The sequence below is a fragment of the Pempheris klunzingeri genome, chromosome 7 (assembly GCF_042242105.1).
Source record: "Pempheris klunzingeri isolate RE-2024b chromosome 7, fPemKlu1.hap1, whole genome shotgun sequence".
Taxonomy (NCBI): domain Eukaryota; kingdom Metazoa; phylum Chordata; class Actinopteri; order Acropomatiformes; family Pempheridae; genus Pempheris; species Pempheris klunzingeri.
This window is the reverse complement of record NC_092018.1, coordinates 28,555,337-28,582,084: the sequence shown is the minus strand read 5'-3', so window position 1 is coordinate 28,582,084 and position 26,748 is coordinate 28,555,337. Positions and strand designations below refer to the sequence as shown.

Sequence of the window (26,748 nt, the reverse complement as noted above, 5' to 3'; positions counted from 1 at the left end):
ATGATGATGGGAGGGGAGACAGGGACAGGGTAACAACAGGCAGGGTGGTAACTACACGGGCACTGTGCGCTCTCTCTCAACTAACTTGCACCACTTTGATGATAAACGTGCGCCGCGTCGACCGAGAAACCATTTCTACTAATTACTGAAGTTTAATATTAAGACTCACTCATGATTAAAGGCACTTTCAGCAAGTTTGGACAAAGACATTCGCCGACATAAAAACCCAGGCGCGGAAAGTTACCATGGACTTTAACTGGGCTGGAGTCGGACTGGTGAAGGTGGACTGGGTTCATGGATTTTATTGAAATAACAAAGTTTTTTTTTTTTTTTTCAGGAAGTCTTATAGCCATGGAGGCCGAGGATTAATTTTAATTTCCTTTTGATCCATTCACGGACTGAGAACAAAATGTGACCACCTGCCTTTCATTCAACTCTGCCTCTTTTTATTTTGAAAGTCGTGTTTTTCCAAACTCACTTCTCCCTGAAGAGAAAGGTGAACGGTACCACTTGGTCTGCAAGACGAGTCTAACAGCAGAGCATCAATGGATTGAAAGATCACACTCTCAGCTTCAAGTGAAAAAGTGCCTCAAGCAAGGTAAGGAGCAGTGCAGACAGGGCTGAAGATCCCCCAGGACCTGGATTTAGTTCAGCCAGCCCTGCACCATGTACTGTAGTAATACTGAGGTCCACTGCGGTGTCTCGCCTTTGTTTATCTTTAGTGTACCACATGCACCACTTGTAATCTCCCAATGAGTGTGTTTTTTCCCTCATACAATAGTGAATAGGTTTAACACGCTGTATTGACCCAGAGGTGAACCCTGCTGTCGGGATTAAAATAGTGAGAGCAATAGTCAGTCAAAATGGTGCTTTTTTCATCTTTATTTTTTTGTTTATTTTATTCTGGGCTCCCTCCTCTCAGCTGGCATCACACTCACTGAGTCAGACAAAAGATGCACCTGTTTTGTTTTACAGGAGGTCTGTATGGTGTCATGGAGGGCTGAGCATCACAATTCACCATAGGGGTGCTGAAAGAAAGAGCTTGTGGCTTGGTGCCTGTTTGATATGGAGCGGACAGTTCATTTTCTTGCTGCTCCTCTTGGTGCAAAGTGCTGGACAGAACCTGATCTGGACTGTTTTGTACAGAGGCGTGCAGTGGTGCTGTGCTTTTTACATCACACACTCTCGGCTCTAGTGTTTCCCTTGCTTTGTTTTTGTTATGGCTCTTAATGCTAACTGGTGAGAAATGAGGCGCACAGACGCAAACACCACCTCCAAACCCTCTAATCCCTTGTTTTAGATAGATAGATGGATAGATAGATATATAGATAGATAGATAGATAGATAGATAGATAGACAGACAGATAGATAGATAGATAGATAGATAGATAGACAGACAGATAGATAGATAGATAGATAGATAGATAGATAGATAGATAGATACTTTATTGCTCCTATGTTTAAATTTGATTTTGACTCTTCAGAGTCAGACATGTCAAAACACACATGGGTAGACATCACCAGCAAACACAAGACATTAAGAAGAGCACCCACACAAAAGACATAACACAGACGTAACACCAGCCTGGTCTTTATGGCAAACACTAAATTATAAGTCCATTTCTGTGATTGCTCTTGCATTATTTACAGGGTGAGAGCTATGTTAGAGAGGCAGTTTTCCATTTTTTTTCCTTCCAGACTCCTGAAAGGAAATGTTGAGAATATGTTCCAGGCCCTCCAGTTTAACAAAGTCTGTGTACGTCAGCCCAGGAGTCAGTTTACACAGTGATATCCCACATATTTCAACACATTTCACTAGTATATTGCACTCATTCAAAACACTGTGTGGCCAACTATGCCCTGTTGGCAGATTGTCATGCTGGAGGAAATTGATTGTATTGAGAAACAAATTATTCATGAGTTGAAAGTGGTTACTCCAAATGGCTGTGTTATTAGTGATTAAGAGTCTGTGAATGCAGTGACACTATGTTAAAGCTCATGGTTGCCAAAAAATATACAAAAAAAGCAAATATGAGATGTGAATAGATGTAGTAAATCAAAGCTAGGGGAGATTAGAGAGTTCCTAATTTAAGTTTAAGGTTTAAGGGCTATACCATAAGTGGACACTATTGTATGTACATGTCATTAGTGTTGGCCTGCCTGAAAGAGCCTTTTACTTCAGGGCAGTAACAGATGGTAAAATATAAAATAAAGAAATGCAAACAGGATCAGTGATGTTCATATGCTACATATTTAGAGTTTGTTTAGGAATCTGCGGTACATCTCTCCTTGATCGTCATTCAGTGCCAGGCTTCAACAGTCATCTACAGCTCTTGATTTTGTTACCTTTGACTTTTGACCCTCTGCTCCTCGAAAGTATCTTTATGGGCCTGACCTGTTCCTGAGGGTCGGGGCAGGGAATGACAAAGACTCACAAGAGGGATGTTAGCTGCTTTGCTTTCTCAAGACACCGGTCATTCTCCACTGCCCTAAGACCTCTGAGCTATATGAAGTCATCCTGGGGGGACAAAAACAACATGAAATCACAAAGTTCGCTGGTGCACGGAGCATGTATGGTGACTTATTTTTATAACTTGCAGCATTGTTCAATTGCTGTAAAATTGCATTGTGTAGTAAAGGCAGCGCTGTCCAAGTTTCTCTGTGTGAGTTAATTAAAAGCATTCAATCGCTGCTCATTAGTCAATATTAAACCCTGTAGCACCCTGTGTTAGGTTACCAGCCACCACTATGTTAATCCATATACAGTAGGCTTTCCTCTCACGAGACTACGCTCCCGTGCCCAGCGTGTGCCCTGCTCATTTCCTTTAGTTTAAGTCGATGTCGATACAGATACTAAATTTGGTTGCAGTGCCAGGGACTAAATCTATGAATTGATTGCTGTATTGAGTAGGCTGGTCCAACCAGTCAAAGTTGAAGCTGAACACTACCGTGCAGCTTGTGTTAACTCCTGCACGATGTAATTCATTACAAAGTGCACCTTAACTTTTGCATTATTCAGTTTGTGCCTCCTGATCACTTAATTCTCGTGTGATTCAGCGGAGATGCATATGGAGCGGTCAGGCTTACCAGCTGTTGCCGCTGACAGCTTGGAGTCAGTCCATCATCCATCTAAATGCTGGTTCTGGAAACACCTTTTTGCTAATTATTCAATTAAATGTGAATTCTCCGGAGAGTGCTACAGATTTTGGGTGAATGATGGTTTGAGCCTCAGATTTTCTGATGAAATCGGTACCAATGTTGTCTGCAGTTATAACATTATTGCTATGCAGCGGAGAAGAGAAAAGTAGCTTCTGCATCAAAGGTGTATGTGTGATTTGTTGTAGAGGATCCCACATACACCAGCTGTGTGTCATTGCTTCGAGGTCCACGGTGCTGTCTGTGGGCACAACCTGCGTGCTCCACAGCAAATAAACTAGCCATGTTATCTCCACCAATCAATCACTAGATTTACCAGTGATTGATCACTGCTCAGCCGGATGACAGAGTGTCCTTGATTTGTCTTGCCAATTTGATCTCTAATTTAATTACACTATTAACACTCGCAGCAGAAGGGCAGGATTAGTCTGGCTGTTACAAACGCACAGTCCAGAAGGCTAAGTCATGACCAGATCTAAAGCAATTTGTGTCATTGAAATCCAGTGCAACATCGGAGCAGTCAGCAGTGTCCGCACACGTTACAGAGCTTAATGTCTTGTGCTAAGACAAGACTTTACTGTGGGTTTTTTCTACTTACCTGGTATAACCTTTTCTAAAATCTTCACAGTCACATCCCGGTAAACTCATTACAGTGTCAAAGATCTCTAGAGTTCTGTCTATTTCAATGGGGATGTTCGATCCCTTTGCACAACTTCATTTGAACTGAAAGAGGGAATGCACTACACCATGATATATTCAGTAATGCCCTTTTCTCTGTATATTGTTTGGTGTGACTTGCAAACCTTTGCTAATTACGTCCACTTTCCCTCGGATACCCTTCTGAGGAGATTAGTGTGCAGGAGTAAACCCCTCCAGCCTCTCACATCCACAAGTATGTATGGCGAACGCCCTGACTGTGTAATCCACAGTTATTCTTTCTTTGTAAGTGCTGCAGTCAGATAAATAGCAAAAGGTGCTGCTGCTTGGCTGTTTTTCGACTTGTCACAGAGTCCATGTACCCACAGCTGGGCTCTCTTTGAGGCCCTCTCTGTGTACATGTCAGTTAAATCGCCCCTTGCTCTGCTCTGCTCTGCTGCCTGAGGAAATAACCTGGCTGTCTTCCGTCTATCCCTGCACCTGCAGGCAAATCCCTCCTCCAGGCTTCTCTGTAATATGCTGCCTCAGTGTGTTTGTTGCCACAGGACACTCATATATTCTCCTGTGGATGCACCCAGCAGAGCAGGCAGGAGCAAAGACAAGACTTGCTATGTCTTCAGGTTGTCAAAAGTTAAATGTCAGCTGTGCAGCAGGACCTGCCTGTTACTTTTCCTGTCATGTCATTAAAATGACAGCCAAGATGACGCAGTGATGTGCAATCACTTCCATAATTTCTTTCGAGGTGACACACAAATGATCAGGCTGAAAAGATTTCTTTCTTTATTTTTTGAGTCCATTATAAGAGTCTTTTTATTCCGACTCCCCTGCTGAGCGAATAATGTTTGCTCAGTCAGAGTAATCCTTTCCTCATTACAAACACTGCACTGAAATAATTCCGTCATGCAAAAAAACTGCCAAGCTCAGCCATTATTTGTGCTCTACCACCCTTCCCTCTTCATCGGCTTTTACTGTAAAGCCAACCCCACTCTAGTGTGTTTTTGTCCCACACCTCCTCGGTGCTTGTGTAACATTGGTTTTGTCTTTCTGCTTGTTTTGGAAAGGTGCTAAACAGAAGTTATTACAGTGCTTCACAGCCAACTCCAGCAGCAACAGTCTCAACCCTGGGTCGGTCAACTGCAAGGAGATAAATGCACCTTTCTTCTGCTTTATTCCGGGCTCTTTGTTTACTCAGGTGTAAACATAACTGCTAAGAGACTAAATGTGTCATCATATAATTCAGTTATCCTGCGTTTCTGCGGTCCATCTGTGGCTATATCAGCAGCTAATATCCAACACCTACCTGCCTTCTAAGAATAGCCTCCTTCTTGTATTACTTACATGAACTTAAAGTAATAAGCTGGTATTAGGGGTACTGAATGGAGTGACTTAAGGGGAGGGGGAGAGGTTTCCTATTATGTTTGAAGGGCAACAACTTAAACTTTTGCCCTCAATCCAATTTGAGGTGGAGAGCCTCACAAGTTACTACAGTTGTTCACATCATTCAGACTGTGTAGGAGGCCCACAATTTGTATGTCTTGTTTGTGAAGTTCATTAGGAAATTAAACAAACAGTAGATTGTGCCGATGCACTTGGATGTTCTGTTTATTAGTCAGGAGAACCACACTCGCTGCCGTTGGCTGGTTGATATGTACTGTGTTTGTTGGAGTCTTGACTTCAGTTAAATTGAAGAGTCTTGTCAAATTGAAGTGTGTTTACGCCAGCTAAGTTCCCTTTTAAAGCACTGGTAATAGGATAACATCTGGACACACCTTTTAAATATTGCTTTAGTCACCTGTCAATTGCTGTTGGCCTATTTAGCGTGAGACGAGACCTTCTGGATGTGCTGGACCAATCACAAGCATCGGGTTAATCTGTACACTTAGATCCTTGTACAGGTCTCCTCTCTGAACACACACACACATGCACACACACACACAGAGTTTTGTCTCCATCACTTCAGAGGACATTGCATTACTTTTCTAGAGACTCGCCTGACCCTAACCTTAAGCCAAGTGTTCACTCTAAAATGTATTGATTTACAATATGGGGACTTTGAAGGAAATTGAGTCCCCACAATGTGACTGAGTAAACAGATTTATGTCCCCACATCATGACTAATACATGATCATCATGACACACACACACACACACACACACACACAGTTTGGCCTATGCAGACAAACCTCCACAGTATGCCTACTCTAAGCAATCTCATGCCCGACTATCTACTTGTAGTACTTGTTGGAATAGCTTATTTGCCTAAATCCAACCACTGCTCAGACATGCAATTTTCCAAAGGATTAAGTGTTTTCAAAGAATACACTTATTTATTAACCAAGAAGCATCTGGAATGTAGTGTAGTTGCTGGATTATGAGGTGATGTTTTTCGAGGGATTACATTTGTCTGATGGGGGATGTGAGGGATGTCCTTGTGCAGCAGTGAATCTGTGAATGGTACAGTAGTGATATCTGCTGAACAGTAAACGGGATGTTTGGACTTCTCTTTCAGGTTGGGAGATGTGTGAAGGAGTGTGACGGACGGCCATGGGACTGGAGAGACGGTGGCTTCAGGCTGTCACCACTGCTGTAGCCATCTGTCTGCTAAGTAAGTATGCTAATGAGAATATGGACCCATTGCATACATTTACAAGACATTTCCATAATTCATTTTTCTGAGTTGAACTTTTACACTTTTTCTCAAATGATTACAGGTCACAACAACCGGTCACAAAATTATCACGTCAATCATATGGTCAGAACATTTAACGCACAAAATGAATGATTGAATAAGCTGTATTGTTGTAGATCCTACTCTTTTAACTTAAAAAAACACGCAAAACAGTAAAAGAAAATTCACTAAACATGTGTAAAGGATGTGCACATGTGTAGCGCAGACTAACTGCGATGAAAATCTGCTTTGTTGGATCGCTCTGGTATTACTTTACAACACGTCACTGTTTGTCTTTAGTCTCTGAAGGCTTATTTTGACTCACTTTCACCACCCTATGTAGAATTTCTACAGTACTTACTTGGATCATAAATTTGGCAAATTGTGCTATAGACTGTTTAAATGGTGGGTGAGGGTGAGTGAAAGTGGATGTAGACTGAATTCAGTCAAATAATCGGTTGAATTTGTGCATGTTTAACTCATTTTGTTTAAAAGCGATTTAAAAAAGCAGGCAAGTGAAGTCACGCAAGTAATAAAAAAAAAGGTTTGTGCAGTCATATAATGTAATATATCCAAACAAATCTGCATTTTCATTAGATTGTTTGTAAGACAACCAGCTGTTTTCTGCCATATGTCTCTGCCATTTGTTTGCATAGCTTCACCAAAAGTTCACGTTTACCAACGTCAACAAGACCTGCAGAATGCGTCTTGGGTTGGTTAAGTATTGCAAAGCAGTTGGCATATGTTGCCATTTAGCTGCCGACACACAGTACAGAGTGACACCGTAATGAATCTGGCTCAGCTCCCGTGGCCTTACATTGGACAAAGAGGGGGGGTTAAAGCATAGACATGAGTGGACGAAAGGGAATGAGGCCAAAATCCAACTTAAATAATATCTCTGGGTGTGGATTTAGATCAATCTGGGATTTATACTACCCCCAACCCAAGGCACGCTTCTGTGTGTGAGTGCATGTGTTTGTACGGGGGGGTTGGTGGGATTGATTGTGCTGGTCCGCAGACCATGTGTGTACCCCAGGGGGTGGTGGGAGGTCGGCTGGAGAGAGCACAGAGCGTCCTGCTGCCCTGCATCAAAGTATCACCACCCTCCCACCCCCCCTGAGATTAAAGTAATCACCAGGCCAGATGAGTAGCAGAGCAAACACTGTCACCCAAATGCGCGCACACACCCACGTGAGCACATGGCAGCGAGGTAGAGAGGAGATAGAGAGTGCGGAGACTGCTCCAGGTGTCACTAATGGGATTGCTGTGTGTTTGCAGGCTTTGCGACTCTATGATCTTGTCACCAAATGGCACACGATTGTTTTACATGCCCTCTGATGGCTCAGCTTTTTTTCGGGGAGTGCTCTGGGGATGTTGTTACTACTTTAACCCTTGGATGGTGTTTGGGTCTGTGGGACCCGCTTTTCATTTTTTTATCAAGAGGAAAATGATACGATTAATTATTTTTTCAAACTCAGACTCATTGGCCTTGGCTCATTTTGATGAGTCTGAGTTTGAAAAAGTAATTAATCGTATCATTTTTCTTTTGATAAGGAACATGAAAGTGGATAAAATCGGGTGGAACACCATACAAGGGTTAAATCTATTTCCCACTGACTCTTCTGTGTCTTCACCTCTTCTTGCCTTCGCTGCCATGCTCTCTCCCCTCTCTACCAAGATATTGCTGCTAACATTGGATGAACCGTTCTTTGCATAGCAAGTCTTTTCCCAGGATAAATGACCAAAAAAATTCCAGAGAGGTTAATCCGGCCTCTCTGGCAGCCATAACTCTTAAAAAGTCTCATATTTCTCAGGCCCTTATAGAACATGATTCATATGGTTATTGAATTTTTAGTGGTTAGTGCCCTCTGTGCTAAAATGTGCAAATGTCCATAGCTAATCCCATGAAGTATGTTGATGGTATGCTGGCGTCTTTACAGGTGTGTCTCAAGGTTTGGCATCATTGGTTCCCGCCAGAGTGGGGGGCTCCGCAGAGCTGGCCTGCAGTCTCACTCCTACAGCCAAAGAAGCCACCACCCCAAACCTTTTCCCTCTGCATGTGGTGGAGTGGGTGCGCCTCGGTTACAACGTTCCCATCCTCATCAAATTTGGAGTGTATGCTCCTCGTGTTCATCCAAACTACAAGGGTAAGAGTCATTCAGATGTGTTCAATTACAAACCCCTTTTTAAGAAAACTGAAAGGCATATATCTGTAGCATCAAGTGTTACTTCAGTGCAGGCCCGTTCCCTTGAAGCAGACCTGTAACAGTTTGCTTTTAAAGTGATTCAAGAGCCTGGCCACCAATTGGACAGAATTTTCTAATTATGGTTCAGTAGATTTTAGTGAGGGGAGGGGAGGTGTCATCTGTCCTGTGTGGGCAAAGGTAGCTGTAAGGAGGTTACACTGGTGTTTATGAAGACTTGGGGAGGGGAGGTAAGGATGAAACAATGCCCCTCATAGGTAATCCACCCAAACCACAAAACCCTGTAATTACTGCTGGTGTTCAGTGTGTGTGTGTTTTGAGACTGCAGTTGTAGTGCAGAGAGAAGGGGAAGGGCGAGAGTGGATGTATTTTAATGGAGGCAGTTAAAAGGGGGGTGGGGTAGCTGAGCAAGAAGAAGGGGGATACCAGCAACGCGGTGCATGGGGGGATTAGGAGTGTAGGTTGGGGCTTGGTGGTCTGATGACAGTGTTTTATTAGTATGCTGAGGGGTGACCCAGTAAGGCGAGATTGTTGTGCTGGAAGGAGGATGGATGAAGCATTGGGAATAATGGGAGTTTTCTTGCTAGAGCCCTATAATCCTGTCATTGTCTACCAGGGGACAAAAGACAAAGAGGGGTATCACAAACTCCCTTTGCTTTGCCAAAGCCAGCAGGACTACTAGGACCCCCCTAATCCCATAATGTCCCAACTAGGTCGCTAAATGTACAGGGGACCTGTTTTAAAAGCCCTGCACATTTGATGTATTATAACTTCCTACAGAGATTGAACGCCTCTCGTTCAGAAACATGTTTGCAGCATCGTGACAACTCAGGAACCACATTTAGGTCCACAGGGCTGAACCACAAACAGGCTGCCTCCACCAGGCAATTGGGCTACATGTGTTTGGCATGTTAACCCCCTGGCTGGCCGTTAACCATGTCATTGTTTGGGAGCAGTCATCTGATGCACAGCAGCAATAATGAAGTAAACAACACTGCAGAAATGTAGCTTGGAGTAGAAGACTGTTTGGGACGTCCCAGTATGTTGCCACATCTATGCCTTGTGTGTAGTCGTCTGCTGTGGGCTTTACCCCTGTCTGCCTCAGATCCTCATATCTCCCCTCCCACTGGAGGCAGATGGCAGCATGTGAAGCGTGTCAGCGCTGTGGGTCTAATGTATTCTATCCTCAAATTAAAATGATGGGGGATTTTAGATTCAACCACAAGACAGTCAAGTAGGCGACCATTTCCTGATCTTTGTCTTGGCTTGTCTGAGATCAGGAACAAGAGAGCAGGGATGAGACCTGTATCTTGTTCAAAGCAAGGGTGGATTTACAGCATAATGGCTGTTTCCAATAAAGCTAAGTAAGGTCTCAGACTTTATGTTTGTGTTATTAAATCTATGTGTTCTGTCATTTGTTTGGTGGACTCACTGCATTGCAAATGCTGCACATTTAAGTAGGCTAAAATAAAACCTAAAAAGCATTCCCAAATGCTGTCTGTCCTCGGTCTCCTGCTTTGTTTCAAGCTCACTTGTGCTTTTCACCATTTTTAGAAACTGAGATGAAAGAATCAAGTGATATCTTGGATGACTATTTCAGTCGTCCATTAAACCAGCATTTTTTGATATGATATCAGTTGTAATCCAGATTGCGCTCCGTATTGTCACGGCTAAAGAGTGACGTTCTTCTGTCGACCTCGTAGACACTAGCCTGTCCTGGTCTTCTTCTCTTGTGTGTTCAAAGTGAATCGGGAAGGTATTAGTACCCCTCATCCGTCTTCCTCTCTATTTCACACCCAGCATGCCCTGCAGGGCTGAACATGAGTCAACTCACAACAAAGAGGAAACAGCCGGATAAACTCTGACTGACACACTATTATACTCTCTTTGAGTCGTATTTGTTGAGACAATATGTCCAAGTCTTGCAGTGTCAGGATGGTTTACTGTTGCAGGGCCAGATCAAATGTCTCCTGTGTGCTGAAGTAAATCAGTAGAGACTGTGAACAGGGGACTCCGACCTGAGGTTAGAACGACAATGGGCAAACCCCCAGATCACAGCAGGCCTCCATCACACTCTCAGTGTGACCTCTGAACACAGGAGTAGTTAAGACCTGCATTTGTCACATACATGCACAAGTCATGTACGCACGCTTAAATCTACAGACAAACCCTGAACTCTGTAACCGTACCTCTCTTAGTCTCACATGGAATTTAATATTGAACAACTAAACTCTCGCAAACATGCGTCTATTTGACAAAGTCAAAGGCAGAAAATAGCCCAGGTGAAAGGTGAAATTGATCACCTTCATCCATCACCAACCAGTTCTTCCACCATAACGAGACCAGCATGATGTGTAGCAAACAATGGCACAAAGAAAGAAGAATAGGTGGCTTCAACCTGGGAATTTCCTTTTTAGCGAGCTTAGAGCAGCCGGCAATTACAAAAGCTCAGTTACCTCATGCTTTAGGCCAAATTCATACAAAGTGCATGAGATCAGTGTTGTTTTCAAATCCTTTGCTTCTGTCCAAGTGTGAATGCTTGATTATTTAATGAAGTTGAAGTGAAGTTGGGTTTGATTTTTTTTTAACCGTACGACAAGCTTAATGTTCACTGATAACAAGGATTATTCTCAGAGCACCAAGCGTTTCCTGGTCACTCAAACTGAGTAACTAAAGCAAATTTTAGGCAACTAGCAATTATTAACAGCATGTGCATTATCTCTCACTGACCAGAAAGCTCTTCTGTTCTGTACTTGAAAACAGGTCAAACACCTCTCATAATCTCAATGCAATATTTTAAAATACTTTGCTCTGTGATTATGTGCGATGTCTAATGTCCAAGGTAAGCTGAGTGGCCGCTGTAGTTATATTTGACACGTGAGCTGTGTGCTTGCTGGCGTAGGGGTTAACGGAGCCGGACAGAGCGAGAGGGACAGAGTTAACTGTAATCTATCTCACGACAAAGAGCTATTCATAAGAGGGTTAAACTGATTAGGGAGACAGGAGGATTGAAGAGAGAAATTTGGGGGAGTGGGAGGGGTGAGCTGTCAGAGGCAGGGGGCCGGTCCCAGACTTATGATTGTATTCAAATCAAAACACATCCCACAATGCACCTCTGCCCGACTCCCTTATGCACATACGGATGGACAAAGAAAAGCAGTGCTGATGCTTCTGCAAACAGAATAATCTGTCTTCCTCTATAGCTACCCTTGCTATTGTATCACATGTACTTCACTATACCCCATGTATTACTATGTCAGTAAGTACCAGTGGGAACCCCCAAAGCAAAAATCACATTTCGTTTCCGTTCCTTTGGAACAATGAAAGACTTATCCCAGAGCTTTAACAGCCCCAAAACTAAGTAACACTCAACGTAAGAGTACTACATGAAGAAAGTGTTGTTAATCTTGAGTCTAACCAGAATTGAACAAGAATTATGTGAGTAAAATGTGCTCTTGGATCGATTGCATTGCAGTGGTTTCACTTGCAGAAAAAGGGCTCATCAGAAGCCATGAGACCAGGCCAGCTCTTGGCCAGCGGCACGGCTCTGAAAGCTGAGTTATTCCTAACCTGCCACCCACTGGGCGAGAACCTGACTCTAACTGATATGAAGAGGGGTGTGTCTCATAGGTTCACACAGCACCGGGGGATTAGCGTTTCCATTTTCTACCCTTGGCTACACTGCAGCTCAACCTGTTGGAAACAAGGGCTCGTTTTAAGGTGGACTGGAGCTGTCATGTGATAGCTGCTGAAGGAAAACAGTGAGGAGGAGGAGGAGGAAGAGGAGGGAAGACAGAGAAAGGAACAGCAGCTATTGTTTCAGGCATTCTCTCTGTCCACCAAAGAGTCTAATGATGTGTGTCTCTAGAGGGGGACTTGTGGACATTGTGCTAATGTAGAACCAGGGGGAGTGATGAATGTGTCTGCTGGGGAGTATATGGAGCACAGAGGTCAGAGAGGTCAACCTCTCATTGGCTGTCAGAGGATTATCGATGCACACAATTTGTGTAACCTCTCAATAACCTTTTATTCAGTTCCTTGTGGATTGAAAAACAGGGTCAATTTTTACTGATATTGTTCATAATTTTTCAACCTTTGTGCTCAGTTATTGCTATATAATTGTACTTTGTCACTACATCAAGCCACCAGAGAGAAAAACAACTTTTGTGTTTCCATTATAGGGCAGAGCACCTGCTGAGTGCCATTTGAGATTTCAGCTCAAGTCCAAAGATGCAACATTCAAATTTAAATAAAGCGACATTTGTCACACAGCGTCAGCCTTTTGTCTGTCCTCAGGCTGAAAGGAAACAGTCCTTTATTTTTCGCCTCTCAATCATTTCTCACAGCCTTCCTTCTCTGCCTCTTGTGCCGCTGGATGTTACACAAAACTGTTTTTTTTTTTTTAATAAATAATGTGTTTTTCCCCCATTTTTCAAATCACTGACAGTAGAAACCCGCCCCTCTGGGTGATCGACCCTCCCCTACACACGCCTGGCCCTGCCAGGTTTCTACAGCAACTGAATTCAAATCTGAACCTACAGCCCGGGCTTTTCGTGGTCTCATCACTATGGTAACCTGAGAGAATGAGGAGTGAGGGGGCTGCCGTCTCTTTGTAGTGACGGACAAGAGGGAGGCTACGGGAAAGGGTTAAGTGTTGGAACAGCGAAACCAGAATTCCCCTGTGGGGACCCAGGGGGCAGGGCACTCACCAAATTTTGAAAATCAACATGTATACACACCCACGTGCTTCTGAACCCACGAGATCAGTGCACATTGTTTCCATAGAGGTGCCATTAGCCACACTGATCTTTAAGTATCTCATAATATTTAGCCACGCAGGGATTAGGTGTATGTTAAAGAGGGTTTGTGTGATTGTGCACGTGAAAGTGTTTTTCCTCTTTAGCCTGCAGTGGCCAGCTAATTCCATGTCCAGCTGGAAAAGGTTGCACAGTTCTCATTCCTCATGGAGAGATAAACGGAAAATGCCTGAAGTTATCCCCACACCTGTTATCATCTGCCTGCATGTTTCCTCTCCCTAGCCCTGCCCAGTTGTTTGAAAGATGCTGACTAAAATGAGAGGCATTCATTTTATGGTCCCTCTAAGTGCGTACCGCCCATCAAACACTGGCCTGTCTGTTTGGAGGTCAGTCAAACATTAAACCTAACTATTAAGCACAGCAACAGCCCCAGTCAGGAATGCAAGGTTAATTGTTAGCCATTGTTGTCTGCCTTTAGTCCCAGTGTGTGTCTCACCCTGTCTTAAGGCCACGTATAGAGTTCAATGAATTTCAGAGCTTTCAGGCTCTGCTCCAGACACTGCTGTCTGGAGGGAAAGTGGTGTGAATAGTGAGGATATTGTGTTTCTAGTGATATTGTGACTTCAGGGTTGCAGGACGTTCAAGAATCGTCTGGTCTTATATACAGTATGTCTGCTGGAGGAGAGCCTAAAGATGAAGACAATTAAAGAGATTTTCTGATATTAGATTTTTCAGGTCTTTGTTTTGCAGAGAAGGTTGAATGTGTCAGACTTTACCGATCATCCTCTGAGCAAATTGTGGGCTGCAAACAAGTATGACAGAATGTCGGAAACTTCTCCACACTACCCTGTTTACTTTCAAACTGCTTTGGCCAACGCCTGGTATGAGCAACGTGTGTGTTTCCCCCCCTGCACACATCCTCCTGTCGTTTAAAGCCCTGAGATTGAAGGGGGAAAAAAGAGTTCATTGAGAGACAGAATAAAAGGAAGGGGGGTGGGTGGGTGGGGAAGGGTAACTTCAGTACCCTGAAAACCAGGCTGCAGTCACCAGGCAACCAGCAGATCAAGTTTCAAAGCCTGACAAGGAGTTATAAGAAGTACAGAGAGGAGCAGAGAGTGCAGAGTGTGTGTGTGTGTGTGTGTGTGTGTGTGTGTGTGAGTGTGTGTGTGTGTGTGTGTGCTTCAGTATGGATCGTCTTATGTTCAGAGCATGCTTGTGCCATGCTTCTCATTGTTTATCTCTTCATTGGTAAACAAAAACAGGGTGACTCATTTCATTGTGCATCTGTTGTAGAAATCCCATTTATGAAAAGAAGAAGACAGACTCAAACACTTTTTCTATTTTAGTGATTTAAGGCAGCTGCCTTCAAGTGTTCCTGGCATGCTCATCCTCCACTCCGCCACTACCCAAACCCCAAATGACAGGACACCATCTTTATCTGCAATCTTGCCTATCATTATGATCATCACTGGAGTGATTCATGTGTTTGCACTCTAAAATAGGGCCAGTGACTTCTGATCCTCTGAGATTCATATTTTGTCTGCAACCTCCCATGTGTTCTTCAAATCTTGATTATGCAGTTGGCTATTTGCCACAAGCAGTAGAGCAACAGTAGATGATGACAGTGTTTGTGGATTTGTCCGCGAGCATAAAGTCTATGACTTTGACTGTGGCCTTTGTGACACCGGACGCCTCTGTGTCCTCTGCATGGAAAGCCCTCTTCCTGCATGTGCTGACTCTGCCTGTCTGGCTGTGTGTGTGCTGACCATCTCTCTCTCTCTCTCTGTCTCTCACCCCTTCCTTTTCACCCTCACCCCTCCTCCCACAGGCCGTGTGTCTCTGACCCGGGGTGCCTCTCTGCTGGTGGATCGGCTGACCCTGGAGGACGAGGGCTGGTTTGAATGCCGCATCCTGCTCCTGGACAGCAAAAAAGATGACTTTCAAAATGGCACATGGACCTTCCTCTCTATCACAGGTGCAGCACTGCAGGGTTTTGGGGACTCGGGAGATGCTCCTTTCATTGCTCATCACTGGCACTGTCCTTGTTTAGATCAGCCACAGCACGCAGTCTGGCTGGGACTCTGAAGGCCCTGGCAAGCTGAATTGAAGTGTTATAGCAGCGTATCAGGGCGTTCTGTGTGACGTGCTCTGCGCACAGTGATCACATCTTGTCTTTGTCCGTGCCTAGCCTGCTGTGAGCTGATGTCTACGTGGGAGTTGGCTTTAAGAATAACAGGAGATGGACAATGTATGCGTGGCTTGTGTGGGCTAAAGATTAAAGTTAAATGCTTGAATCACAGTCTTTTTAACTCACCAACTTCCCACTCCCTGCCACACACTGGTCATGTCACAGTAGAGTTAGAAGCTCCATTGAGAGTGTGAAGCAGGGATTTGATATGATTGTACCACAGTGAATGAAAGGCCTAGTTCTGCTGCATCAGGTTGCAAATGAACACTGAACACCTTTCTTGCATATAATAGTATTACATCAGTGCATGTATCGACTATCATATGAATACATGTTACCTAAGAACATATTTAGTAATCCCAAAACAAAACTTGACATATTTTATCTAAACCCCTTTCCGGGTCAGATAGTGTGTATCTTTGTAGCATGGATGTTCTCCTCGCGGAACTAACACAAACGTGACATAATCTCCCCCCGAGTAACATTGTACAACAGAACATCTAATACTGTCAGTCCAGATAGTTTTTCTGGGATCTTCTGAGGTTCTGTAGCATCTCGGTTGACTCAAAGTCAAAGCAGCACTCTGATTGTCCTCTATGTTGCATTTGAATATGTAAATAAAGATAAATATTTCATCTGTGCTGTCCATGTTGTAGCTCCACCTGTGTTTATCAAGACACCCCCAACTTTCGTGGAGGTTCTGCTCGGAGACTCGCTGACTCTCAGCTGTGGAGCCCATGGCAACCCTCGACCAACTGTTGTCTGGCATAAAGATGACAGCCGAGTTGAGAAACATGAAAAAATAAAAGTGAGTTGGATTAACAGATGGCATTTGCAGTATTTTAATTAAATACTTTATAATTAGCGATTTCTGTAGGAGTTGTAGCTTTGATCTTCCTTTGAAGCAAACTGCTTTGTTGTTCTCTTCACGACAGCCTCATGATCTTCCTCCAACTTTTCTCCTTCTCTTTGATCCTCTTACTCTTTACACTCGCCTGCTTTTAGGTGCTCAATGGTACTTTGTCTTTGGCCTCCGTCACAAGAAATGTTTCAGGAGTGTACAAATGCCACGTGTCCAACTCAGAGGGGAACCTGACCCACTATACACAGCTGCAGGTCAAAGGTCAGTGCTGCACTCTCAGTCATCAGGGAGAGACTGAATCATTGCCTCTTTCACGTTATGCATGTGCTGTGGCGCACAGAATTAGTGTGTTTGAAAGTAACACCCACCACATGTGTTTTTCTGGGACAAAATGTCTGTTCACATAGATTAAATTGTCTTCTCATCCCAGAGCTGGCTGTGCTACTGCAAACCTAATGAAGAGTTTAACAAACATAATTACAGAGTCTGTACTGCCACCTACAGTCCGTCCCCTGCTGCTGCATTGATTCAACCAACACTCACTACTGATTTCTGTAATCCAGGTCTTGACTGACTGCATCTTTATACAAACACATATTCATGTTAAAGGGTGTTGTCTTTTCTTCTGTCTTGTCAAAAGGACCTCCAATCATCATCATCTCCCCAGAGGACACCACTCTTAACATGTCCCAGGATGCAGTTCTGCAGTGTCAGGCTGACGCCTACCCATCTAACCTCACCTATGAGTGGTTAAAGCAAGGACAAAATGTTTATCATATTGAGTGAGTACAGGTCCTTAAACTGTTAAACATGAACTCCAAGATAGTTCAAATGGAAGGAAGTCTTTAAGTATATAAATGTGTTTACACAAAGCATGCTGCTAATACAATCAGTTCAAATTAGATTATTATTAAAGCTGTTATGTCAGGTGGGCATGAGCACGCTATAAACCTAAAACAAAGGGGATTACTGTTCAGATTATTATGATATTATTGATATTTCTATCTAAAACAATCAAATTGTATTCTCATTACAGTAAAACTCATGTCAATTTGATCACTTCTAAATTGCACCATATTTACATCTTTTATCTTTTGGCTTTAGGTCCTTAAAGTCCAGAGTGAAGGTTTTGGTGGATGGAACACTTCTTATCCCTAATCTCATCCCAGAAGATGCTGGCAACTACACCTGTATCCCAACTAATGGCCTACTCACCCCACCCTCAGCGTCTGCACACCTGAAAGTGAAACGTAAGGGTTTACTCTCCTATGAGAGGGAGGCAGCATCGGTGTGGTTCCATACACCCCTTCAGTTTTATAACCCTACCACTGGTCAGGGTTGCAGGGACTGGAGCGTTTCCCTGCATGCACTGAGCAAGATCAGGCCTTAGTTACTTTTTTGTGATCAGTACTTCTTCCTCTTCCTCCTCAGACCCTGCACGTGTGGGCCGAATGTCCCGGGAAACATACTTGCCCGCGGGCATGGAGGGGGTCATTATCTGCCCTGTGCAGGCTGATCCACCTGTTCTGTATGTCAACTGGACAAAAGATGGGAACAATTTAAATCTTGACAAGGTAAGCTGTGTAGCGTAGAAATAGGAAATGATCATCAACCGCATACATGCCTTATAGATTGCAGTGCATAACTTTTTCCCTCTTTGACTTGTCCAGTTACCAGGTTGGATGGTGAACTCTGAGGGCTCTGTTTTCATTGCAACAGCCAATGACAATGCTGTGGGCATGTACACATGTACGGCATATAACAGTTATGGCACCATGGGCCGGTCCGAACCCACCCAGGTCATTTTGCAGGTAAGGTGGTTGTTCTTGACTCAACTTTCGACTTCAGTTGCTGAGAAAACCTTTTCCTATACATGCAGAGAAATACATGGGCTGAAGTAAAGAGGCTCCCTCTCTCCTCCAGGACCCACCATCGTTCCGAGTGCCTCCTTTGCCTGAGTATCTCCAGGAGGTGGGCAGACAGTTGATCATACCCTGTGAAGCCAACGGAGACCCTGCTCCAAACATAACGTGGAGCAAGGTACAGGAGATTTTCTACTCCGATAGACAGAGGCACCGCACAAACACATCTTGTTAATCCCTTATTTTAACTTGTTGCTGTTCTTCCTCACAGATTGGCCCTACCCCTCGCTCCATGTACACCGTGTTGGCTAACGGCTCCCTCCTGCTGCAGCCACTCAGTAAAGATCACCAAGGAGGCTGGGAGTGCTTGGCCACCAATCGTGTAGCGACTGTCGGTGCAGGCACTGTGGTCATGGTGCTGGGTGAGTGGGTCAGCCTTGTGTCTACAAACTACCTGATTACCTGAATGTATTCTCACGTATTATCTACAGTTCAAACTTACAAAAGTGTTTTCTGTTCCTCAGGCACCAGTCCTCATGCTGTGTCTTCAGTATCTGTCATCACAGAGATGAACCAGGCCAACGTTTCCTGGGTGCCTGGTTTTGATGGTGGATATACCCAGAAGTTCACTGTATGGTCAGTAAGACATAATACATACTGTGTGACAACAACAATTCTGACTGTTCTACGCTCTGTCGTCATTTTGGCTGCTGGATTTTTTTTAATCCAGGGTAAAACAAGCTTCCAGAGGGAAACATGAATGGGCGTCTCTGCCCGTGCCGACATCCAAAAACTACCTGCTGGTGACAGGGCTACTTGCCGGCACCGGGTATCAGTTCAGTGTCCTACCTCAGAATAAGCTCGGCTCTGGACCTTTCAGTGAAATTGTTTCTGTGCGAACACAAGGTTTGTGCAAGTTCGCCTGGCTCTCCTTCCTGCTGTTCTGCTGTAAGTTTGCATGAGTTTGAGCTAACGTTGGGTCGTCTTCTTTAGCTGTGCCAACAGAAGCACCTACAGTCGTCACCACTTTCCCAATCCTGGATCCTCCCATACTCCTGTCAGTCAACCGCACTGAGCGAGGTGTTCTCCTCCAGTGGTCGCCTCCTGAGGCTCCATCCTCTCCACTGACGGACTATGTGCTGCAGGCCCGCAGGGATCAGGGCCAGTGGGTCATCCTCAACAGCAACATCAGTGCCAATATGAGTGAACTGCTTGTACAAGGACTACTAAGGGTGATGATCAGTTCATTTCTTACTTAGCATCTGTACTGTCTGTGTGGCCACAAAATAACTCTCAACACAAGCATACTAGTTTATATTTGGTCAAACGTCTGGTGTATCTTTTTCTCTCAGGACTCCACTTATGATTTGAGGCTGATGTCTTGCAGCAATAAAGTACTCAGTGAACCGAGTGAGTCTGTCACTATATCCACCAGAGGTAAGTGGTGTTGTGTACGTTACCATGAGCGTGACATGCATATTGAGTCAAGGTTCTGGCATGTGTATAATACTGGATATTTGCAAAATTGGCATTCGGTTTTAGCCATGGACTTTGCGACCACCATTACTGACTCCGGTCTGATTGCAGGAATGGAGATTTACCCCCTGCGCCCAAGTTTCTTGGACGTCATTCCTGAGCCCCTGTTGGCTGGTGTGTTAGGAGGAGTGTGCTTCCTGTTTGTGGCCATCATCCTCTCATTGGTGACAGCATGCTACATGAGTCACAGGAGGCAGCGGCGGCGCAGAAAGAGAAGACAAGGTAAAACAGCAGATTTAAAAACAAGTCTTTTTGTTATTTAAACTCACTGTTTGTGTGTGGAAAGCGTTTTATTTTAAACACACTTTGTCATGATTGGATAACTTCAGCTGTGATGCTTCTTGACACTTTAATCCTTCTTTCACCCTTTCTTAGATCTCCCATCTGCTTTCCAGAAGAGCTCTTCTCCGGAGTAAGTGTCCTAAGCAGTACACCTGTGTCTTTTCATTAAACGTTATTGTTCCTTCATTTGCACATTTGCGCTTAATTTCCATTTGCTACAGTCCATGAATTTGAAATGGTCTATTTGTGGTCTCTTTTTGTAAGGTTTGAATATTTTTATTTCATTGTTATTAGACCCATCAGTAGATGGAAAGCAACCTTTCTTCAATTACTCTGTTGATGAGTTCGACTACATGCTAACAATGAAATGAAACTACTTTACAAACACGGCATTGCATTGCAAGTGCAGAAAGTTACAAATTGTATTGTACGGTCGTTTTGAGCTATTTTTTTTCTTTTTCTCAGTGCTCGCTCACCTCCTCGCAGCCCAGACAGTGTCCTAAAGCTGAAGCTGTGTCCACCACTTCCCTTCTTCCCCAACTCCACCTCCTCACAGTCCGATCGATCCTCCTTTGATAAAGGCAGCCGTGGGGAATACCACGACCAGCGGAAACAACTCCTGTCCAACTCGTCTCCTCCACCACATTACACACTTTTTGAGAGCCACCTTGGGTCTCAGGCCCCCTCACCATCTGCTCTGGAGTCCATCTCCAGAGGCCCAGATGGACGCTTCATTGTCCAACCACTCCCAGAGGGTTCCAGTCCTTCCAATAAGAAAAACTTGAAGCAGGATGTCCTGCAAATGAATGGTGGGGCAAGTGGCTCGGGGAGCAACAGGACATCATTCAAGGACTCTCCAAAGTCAAGCCTTTTGAGCTCAGAGAAGGATGAGAGGAAGGATTCTCCTCTCACGGTGGACGTCCCAGAGCTGAGCAGACCTCCTTCCTCCCCTGGAAGAGTTCGTGCAATGGCAAGAAACTTCTCCCGCCACGGCTGTTTTTACTCTGATGACGAACAAGGCTCAGAGGCCCTACTGGAAAGAGCCAGCTTCTATTCAGACAACAGTGAGAAGAAACCCAGTGATTCTCTCAGGAGATATCGCATGCTGGGCCACGGTGAAGATCTCTTCCCCAGTTTGGGCAGGAAGACTAGGCTTCTGGATAGAGACAGAGACAGACCGCACCAGTCAGGCTACCAGCCTATGGAGAGTCAGTTGACTAATAACAGCACCCTGGTCTCACAACTTGACAGTGAGCTGGAGAGGGATAGCATTAGCAAGTGTGTTCAACTGGCAAAGGAGAGGGAAGAAATGGAGAAGGAGCTGGAGAGCTATACGGCCAATCGTGGTCGTGGAAGAGATAAGGGTCACTCTAAGAAGACAGAAAGCCCTCAAAAGAGGTCACCCAAATCAGAGGAGGAGCCTGTATGGAAGCCACAAGATGTTACCATCAGACAGAAACACAGACCCTCAGGGCAGACAAGCCGGGTGTCTGACTACCGGAGGGCGTGCTACTTTGGCAGCACCAGCAGTCCCATGGACCGGCTGCCCACGTCTCGCATACACTGGGACATTAGCCCCGTTACATCGCTAACTAACCTCATCCCTGTACAGAGCCCCCGGGACAGCACATCACCCAGATCACAGCATCCTCGCACATGTAAGGGAACCACAGGGGACTCCCTCGCTGTTGACTCATCACGCTCTCCAGTGACCCAGAACACCTCCCTTCCCATGCTGTCCCCTGACGTCACCTCAGAAAGTCCCCCTGTCCTGTGTCTACAAACACCAGAGAGAGCCAGGTCATTGAGTCCTCAGAGAGAAACAGATTTATACAGGAAGTCCATGACTGAGATGGGCTTAAGGGAAGAGACACAGGACAGAGGTGTCGCTACAAGGTCCAGACACTCGTATGCTTATGCAGGCACTCAGCCCTGGGATTCAGCTGCCAGAGGTCCTTCACGTGGTAGTGAGAGGCCTGAAAGTTCAGCCTCTGCACCGTATAATCAGCCTGAAAGAACTGCAGAAGTAGACTACACAGCCCCAAGGGACCCCAGTCCATCAAGTTATTCTACCTTACCCTATGAACATCATGTAGGGACAAAGGCCAAAGACAAAGAGACCCAGGTCCGGGATGACCGACGGAGTTCAGGGTTTTACTCCGAGTTGGAGAGAGAGGGTGTGCGAACACGTTCCAGGAGGAGTGACAAATGTCTCTTCTCTGATAGTCCAAGCCCTATTTCAACTCTGACTCTTGTAGAAGAGGTGGAGAGTGACCAGTCCCAGTTTTCCGTTCCCGCAATGTCAAGCTCCTTCAAGGCCAAGCCTGCAGCTTCATCTCCCAAAATGTCCCCGCAGCAGACAAGTGCAATTCTTGAATACCTGAGCCTACCGGGTTTCATCGAAATGAGCGTGGATGAGCCTGTGGAAGAGGCTGAGGTCACAGACACTGCTGGACAAAGTTCAGAACTCAAGGCAGAAAAATCCCCGGGGGCTAAACCTGATGTAGTTCCCAAAAACTGGGAGGTTCATGTTGAGGAAAACAGGGAAACAAACTTAAACCAAAAGGTTTCCTGTCAACAAACTGATTCTGCGGTTGCTGCAGATACGAGCTTTGATGCTGGTAAGAAACGCTGTAAGCGCTCCCACCATGTGGACGGTAGAGATTCTTCACTTAGAGTAAGATTTCCAGATGAGACCGGACCATCATCACCTGGTCCAGAAAAAACTAGTAAGCAGCTCTATGATGAGAAAACACAAATGCGAGTTGGTAACAGAAGTGAAGACAGACCTGAATCCAGACTTGGATCCAGGTCAGCTCACACCTTGTTCAGTGCAGCTAGGGGCGTGGCAGATATCGTGTCAAAACACTCACGGAGTTTTGTAGACAGCAGTGAGTCTTTATCAGAGCAATCCCAAAGACAAGCTTCTCAGGGCAGCAGGACTAATAACATTGCATCACGAATATGTCAAGCCCCCGTGCCATTCCTGAAGAAATCCTTAAGCATAGGCCCCTGTAGGACGCTCTCAGGTATGGGGAATCCTCGTCCTTTCCTAAAGAAATCCATCAGTTTAGGCTCACAGAGGTGGGAACACTTTGAGAGCCCGAGGACTTATATTTCTGAGAAATGTTACTGGGACGAGTTCCCAAACCCCGATGTCAGAGTGAAGTCCTACAGTTTAGGTCACAGTCCGTCTTCTCTTCCCAGGCCAGGCCCCTCCTGGAGGGAGTACATCCCATTCAGACGCCCCAGCATGGGGAGCTTAGAGAGGCCTCACCACACACAGAGATCTTTAGCTAGTCCTTCCTACCTCACGCCCTCCATGTACCCACCCAGACAAACCTCAATCTCCCCGATGCTGGAACCCTCCGATCCACGACGGCAGGCCGCGGTTTTCCCAGAATCCTCCAGGTGGTCTCCCTCTTATCAAGACACCCTGAGGTCTGCCCAGCATAAATATCTCCCCATGCCCTCCTCCATCCCTGTCCCCCAGTACCATCACTGGGCAGGATCTAGAGGGGGGGAAAGCACGAGACCCATAGACCCCAGGAGGGGCCCTCCGAGGTCGTACCTGCCCAGGGGCATCAGCTGGCCCTCTCCATATTACGCCCCCTTCCCACCCAGAGAGCCAGAGAGTTATCGACAGCCAGAGAGGATGATGGGGAGGGGAGGGGAGACAGAGATCAGGGAGAGCAGAGAGATCAGGGAGAGCAGAGAGATCAGGGACGGGGGGAGAGCCAGTTATGCCAGTCAGAGCAGTGGTAGAGGTAGTGCTGGTCTCTTCCGACAGTCCCTGTCCGTCACTCCCACGCTACTCAGCTCCCCTGAAACCACAGAGGAAAGCGAGCGGCACAGAGCTGAGATGGAGCTGCCTGAGAGGAGAGCGAAAAGGTGAAAGGCCATCACACTTGGACAGTAACAACAAGCACACTGGAATGTCCTCTTGGCAGAGGAATGGATTTATTTTGCCAAAATAACGTTGATTTAGTTGTTTTTGTTTCTTGTTGTGACTTCTGTTTTCTGACCACTTGTTTTGTGTATCTCATTAGAAGGAACACATCAGTAGATGAGAGTTATGAGTGGGACTCTGCCGATGCATGTGTGGACTCTGAGGTCCTGGAGGCCATGAGGTTTGATCAGTCACAAGTGTGTTTTCGGAGAAGCCGGGGGGAGCTCAGACATGATCAGGCTGGTGGCCTCCAGGACCAGCGCCGGAAAGGTAATCATTTTGTTCCCGCATCCTCGTCGTATGTGTGATGTTTTCGATGTCGCATGTGTCATTGTGGATGTACTGCTCGACGTGATGGTGCTGCATGTGTTCATCCTATGCCCTTGTGCTTTTATTGTGAGCTTGTCCCATGACGTGCCCATCCATGCATCTCCTCTCCCTGATGCCCTTCCCAGGCCCGTCTCCCTCAGTCAGCCCACCAGTTTCCAACCCACCCCACTGCCAGTACAGCCGCTCCCTAAGCGAGGCGCGTTTCAACGCTCTCCGCCAGGAGTACCAAGAGTACAGGCGGGCTCAGGAGTCCATCTGTTCCCGTGAGCCCTGCCTCACCCCTGGCCACGATTCAGACTCTGACACCAACTCGGCTCTGCTCTAGCAGCTCAACTCGGTCCGTTATTCTGCCTGCCCTCTCACCTCTCTCCTCTTTTCCTCTTTTCCTCGCTTGCCTGCACCCTTTTGTTGCCTGCTACTGTATCATCCATGTGCAGTGAATTTGTGCATGTCAGAACCTTTTGCTGCTCAATTTATAGTGCAAATGTTGCTACTTTGTCCCTTTAAGGCCTGCTCCCTAATGCTGCGCTGCTCTCTGTCTCTGTCTTTCACAGGCATATCTAAGACAGATACCAAATAGAAGTTTTAATGAACAGACGACAGCACTGTGGTCCTGGACACCGTCACACCTCACCGGAGCTTTGATACGTGAAAGAACTAAGTGTTTGGAGTGTTTATCCCTTGTTACAGCAGCAAGTTAAGCAATTAAAGAGACAGTACGCTGTTTGCCATCAAATGTGACAGACTGCAGCTCCTCAGTTATCAGATGACATATTCTTTTTCTTATACTTGCTCCATTGTGCTTTTCACAATGAAGCTGAGAAGGGATTATTTATGTTTTTAAGAAGCTCGTGCAGCTGCATTTTAGGATGTATTTTTCAGCCTTGACAATCAGGCACACGGCTGCTTTGAGAAATGAAATGCTCATTAGCTAAGACAGGTTTACAGTTGGGAGATGTGAAAGACCTGCTTTGTAAAAGCAGCATCGTGCAACATCATAAAGTCCATCACATTACAGACTTCCCTTTTTAATGATAAAGGGATGCTAATGACAATTCTGTAGGTCTGTGTCCAAGATGCCATCTGTTTGTGGAAATATCTGTCATGTTTTCACTACCATCTCCCTCCGAGTATGAGTAAAGTACTTAAATTATAGTATTCAAAGATCACATGATTAGGCAACTCTGGCTTTTGTACGTTGGTACAAAATCTTGGAGCATTTCATGATATCAGTAATTTACTGTTTTTAAAGAATTTGTCATTTGCCACTGTGATTTACCTGCTGGTTCCCTGAATTCATTTCCTGTTTTATACATTTCAACATATATGCATACGTTAACGTTCCCCTGTTGAGACTTTGTAAATGAAATCACCTCCCAGTATTTGTTCAAAATGTACAAATGTTTATATGTACCTTAATGTGAATGAACCCTGCTGTTGTATTGTATGTTCCACTTCATCACTTCATCAGATGAATCAATGCTACTTTACTCCTCCTGAATCGCTCAAACTGCTTCTGTGATTAAATGACAGATCCAGTAAAACTTGATAAGAAACACAGGGAAAATTATTTTTGCCTTATTTTTGTCAGACGCACGCCAGCTGATTGACCGAGGGCGGTTTGAGCTGATGAGCTGTAATCAAACAAAACCGATCAGAGGAATAAAAATAATCGAAAAGTTGTTTTTACGCACGTTTTGCTCACGTGGAGAGTGTTTCTGTATATTTATTAAGGTGAGTTCTGATATGCAACAATGTTTACAATTCACTTCACTGGTGTGAAGGCAGCACTGTGAATATTTCATCGACTTCTGGTTCTGTGTTTGAATTGCAAGTCTTATGAATTTTGTGCCCGTTGGCCTACATTTTTTCATTTCTGGATTTTTACTGAAAAGTGGCAAAAGCTGTTTGTGTATGTGTTTTTTTTTTTTTTTACATCACCTGACAAACAGATTTAAAGTATCTTCGTAGCTGTACCGTGGGAAGATTTAAGATTTGTACTATATTTACTTAGATAACCCAAATAAAAATCTTGATATGGAGTGAGTCTGCATTTCTGATGATGGTTTTGTACAAACTGGAAATTTTTATATCTTGGTTGTTTTTGTCATTTTTATATGTTTGTAATGAATAAATGGTTTTATTCCGAATGTACCCTACTGATGGAGTGTGTGAAATATTTTTATTTTATATTTTTTGTGCTCTAGCCTCGCTCTACTTCATCTCTTCCTGCATTTCAACACGCTGTAGGTGCTGAGTCATCCCTCTGGAGAAGCTGATTCACAGGTGTCTTACCT

General features: G+C 44.9%; 1 protein-coding gene across 1 annotated transcript; it reads left to right on the top strand.

Annotated features, from left to right (window-relative positions):
• Nucleotides 1-89: 89 nt before the first annotated feature.
• Nucleotides 90-25,095, top strand: igsf9b (immunoglobulin superfamily, member 9b). Its single transcript, XM_070834303.1, has 22 exons — nucleotides 90-598; nucleotides 6,323-6,418; nucleotides 8,422-8,628; nucleotides 15,271-15,417; nucleotides 16,287-16,438; nucleotides 16,636-16,753; nucleotides 17,133-17,274; nucleotides 17,597-17,742; nucleotides 17,924-18,066; nucleotides 18,163-18,303; nucleotides 18,416-18,532; nucleotides 18,626-18,776; nucleotides 18,879-18,990; nucleotides 19,085-19,260; nucleotides 19,348-19,586; nucleotides 19,707-19,791; nucleotides 19,942-20,112; nucleotides 20,266-20,302; nucleotides 20,638-24,063; nucleotides 24,222-24,391; nucleotides 24,577-24,788; nucleotides 25,006-25,095. Exons 2-21 carry the CDS (start codon nucleotides 6,358-6,360, stop codon nucleotides 24,774-24,776), a joined length of 6,141 nt encoding a protein of 2,046 aa, XP_070690404.1. The 5' UTR covers nucleotides 90-598; nucleotides 6,323-6,357; the 3' UTR covers nucleotides 24,777-24,788; nucleotides 25,006-25,095.
• Nucleotides 25,096-26,748: the final 1,653 nt, after the last annotated feature.

Bases quoted from the DNA above. Each gene is read 5' to 3' on its own strand.
- igsf9b (XM_070834303.1), top strand. From the start codon at position 6,358: ATGGGACTGGAGAGACGGTGGCTTCAGGCTGTCACCACTGCTGTAGCC. The intron at 18,067-18,162 runs GTAAGCTGTGTA...TGACTTGTCCAG, and splicing joins ACAATTTAAATCTTGACAAG to TTACCAGGTTGGATGGTGAA. The intron at 18,991-19,084 runs GTCAGTAAGACA...TTTTTAATCCAG, and splicing joins ACCCAGAAGTTCACTGTATG to GGTAAAACAAGCTTCCAGAG.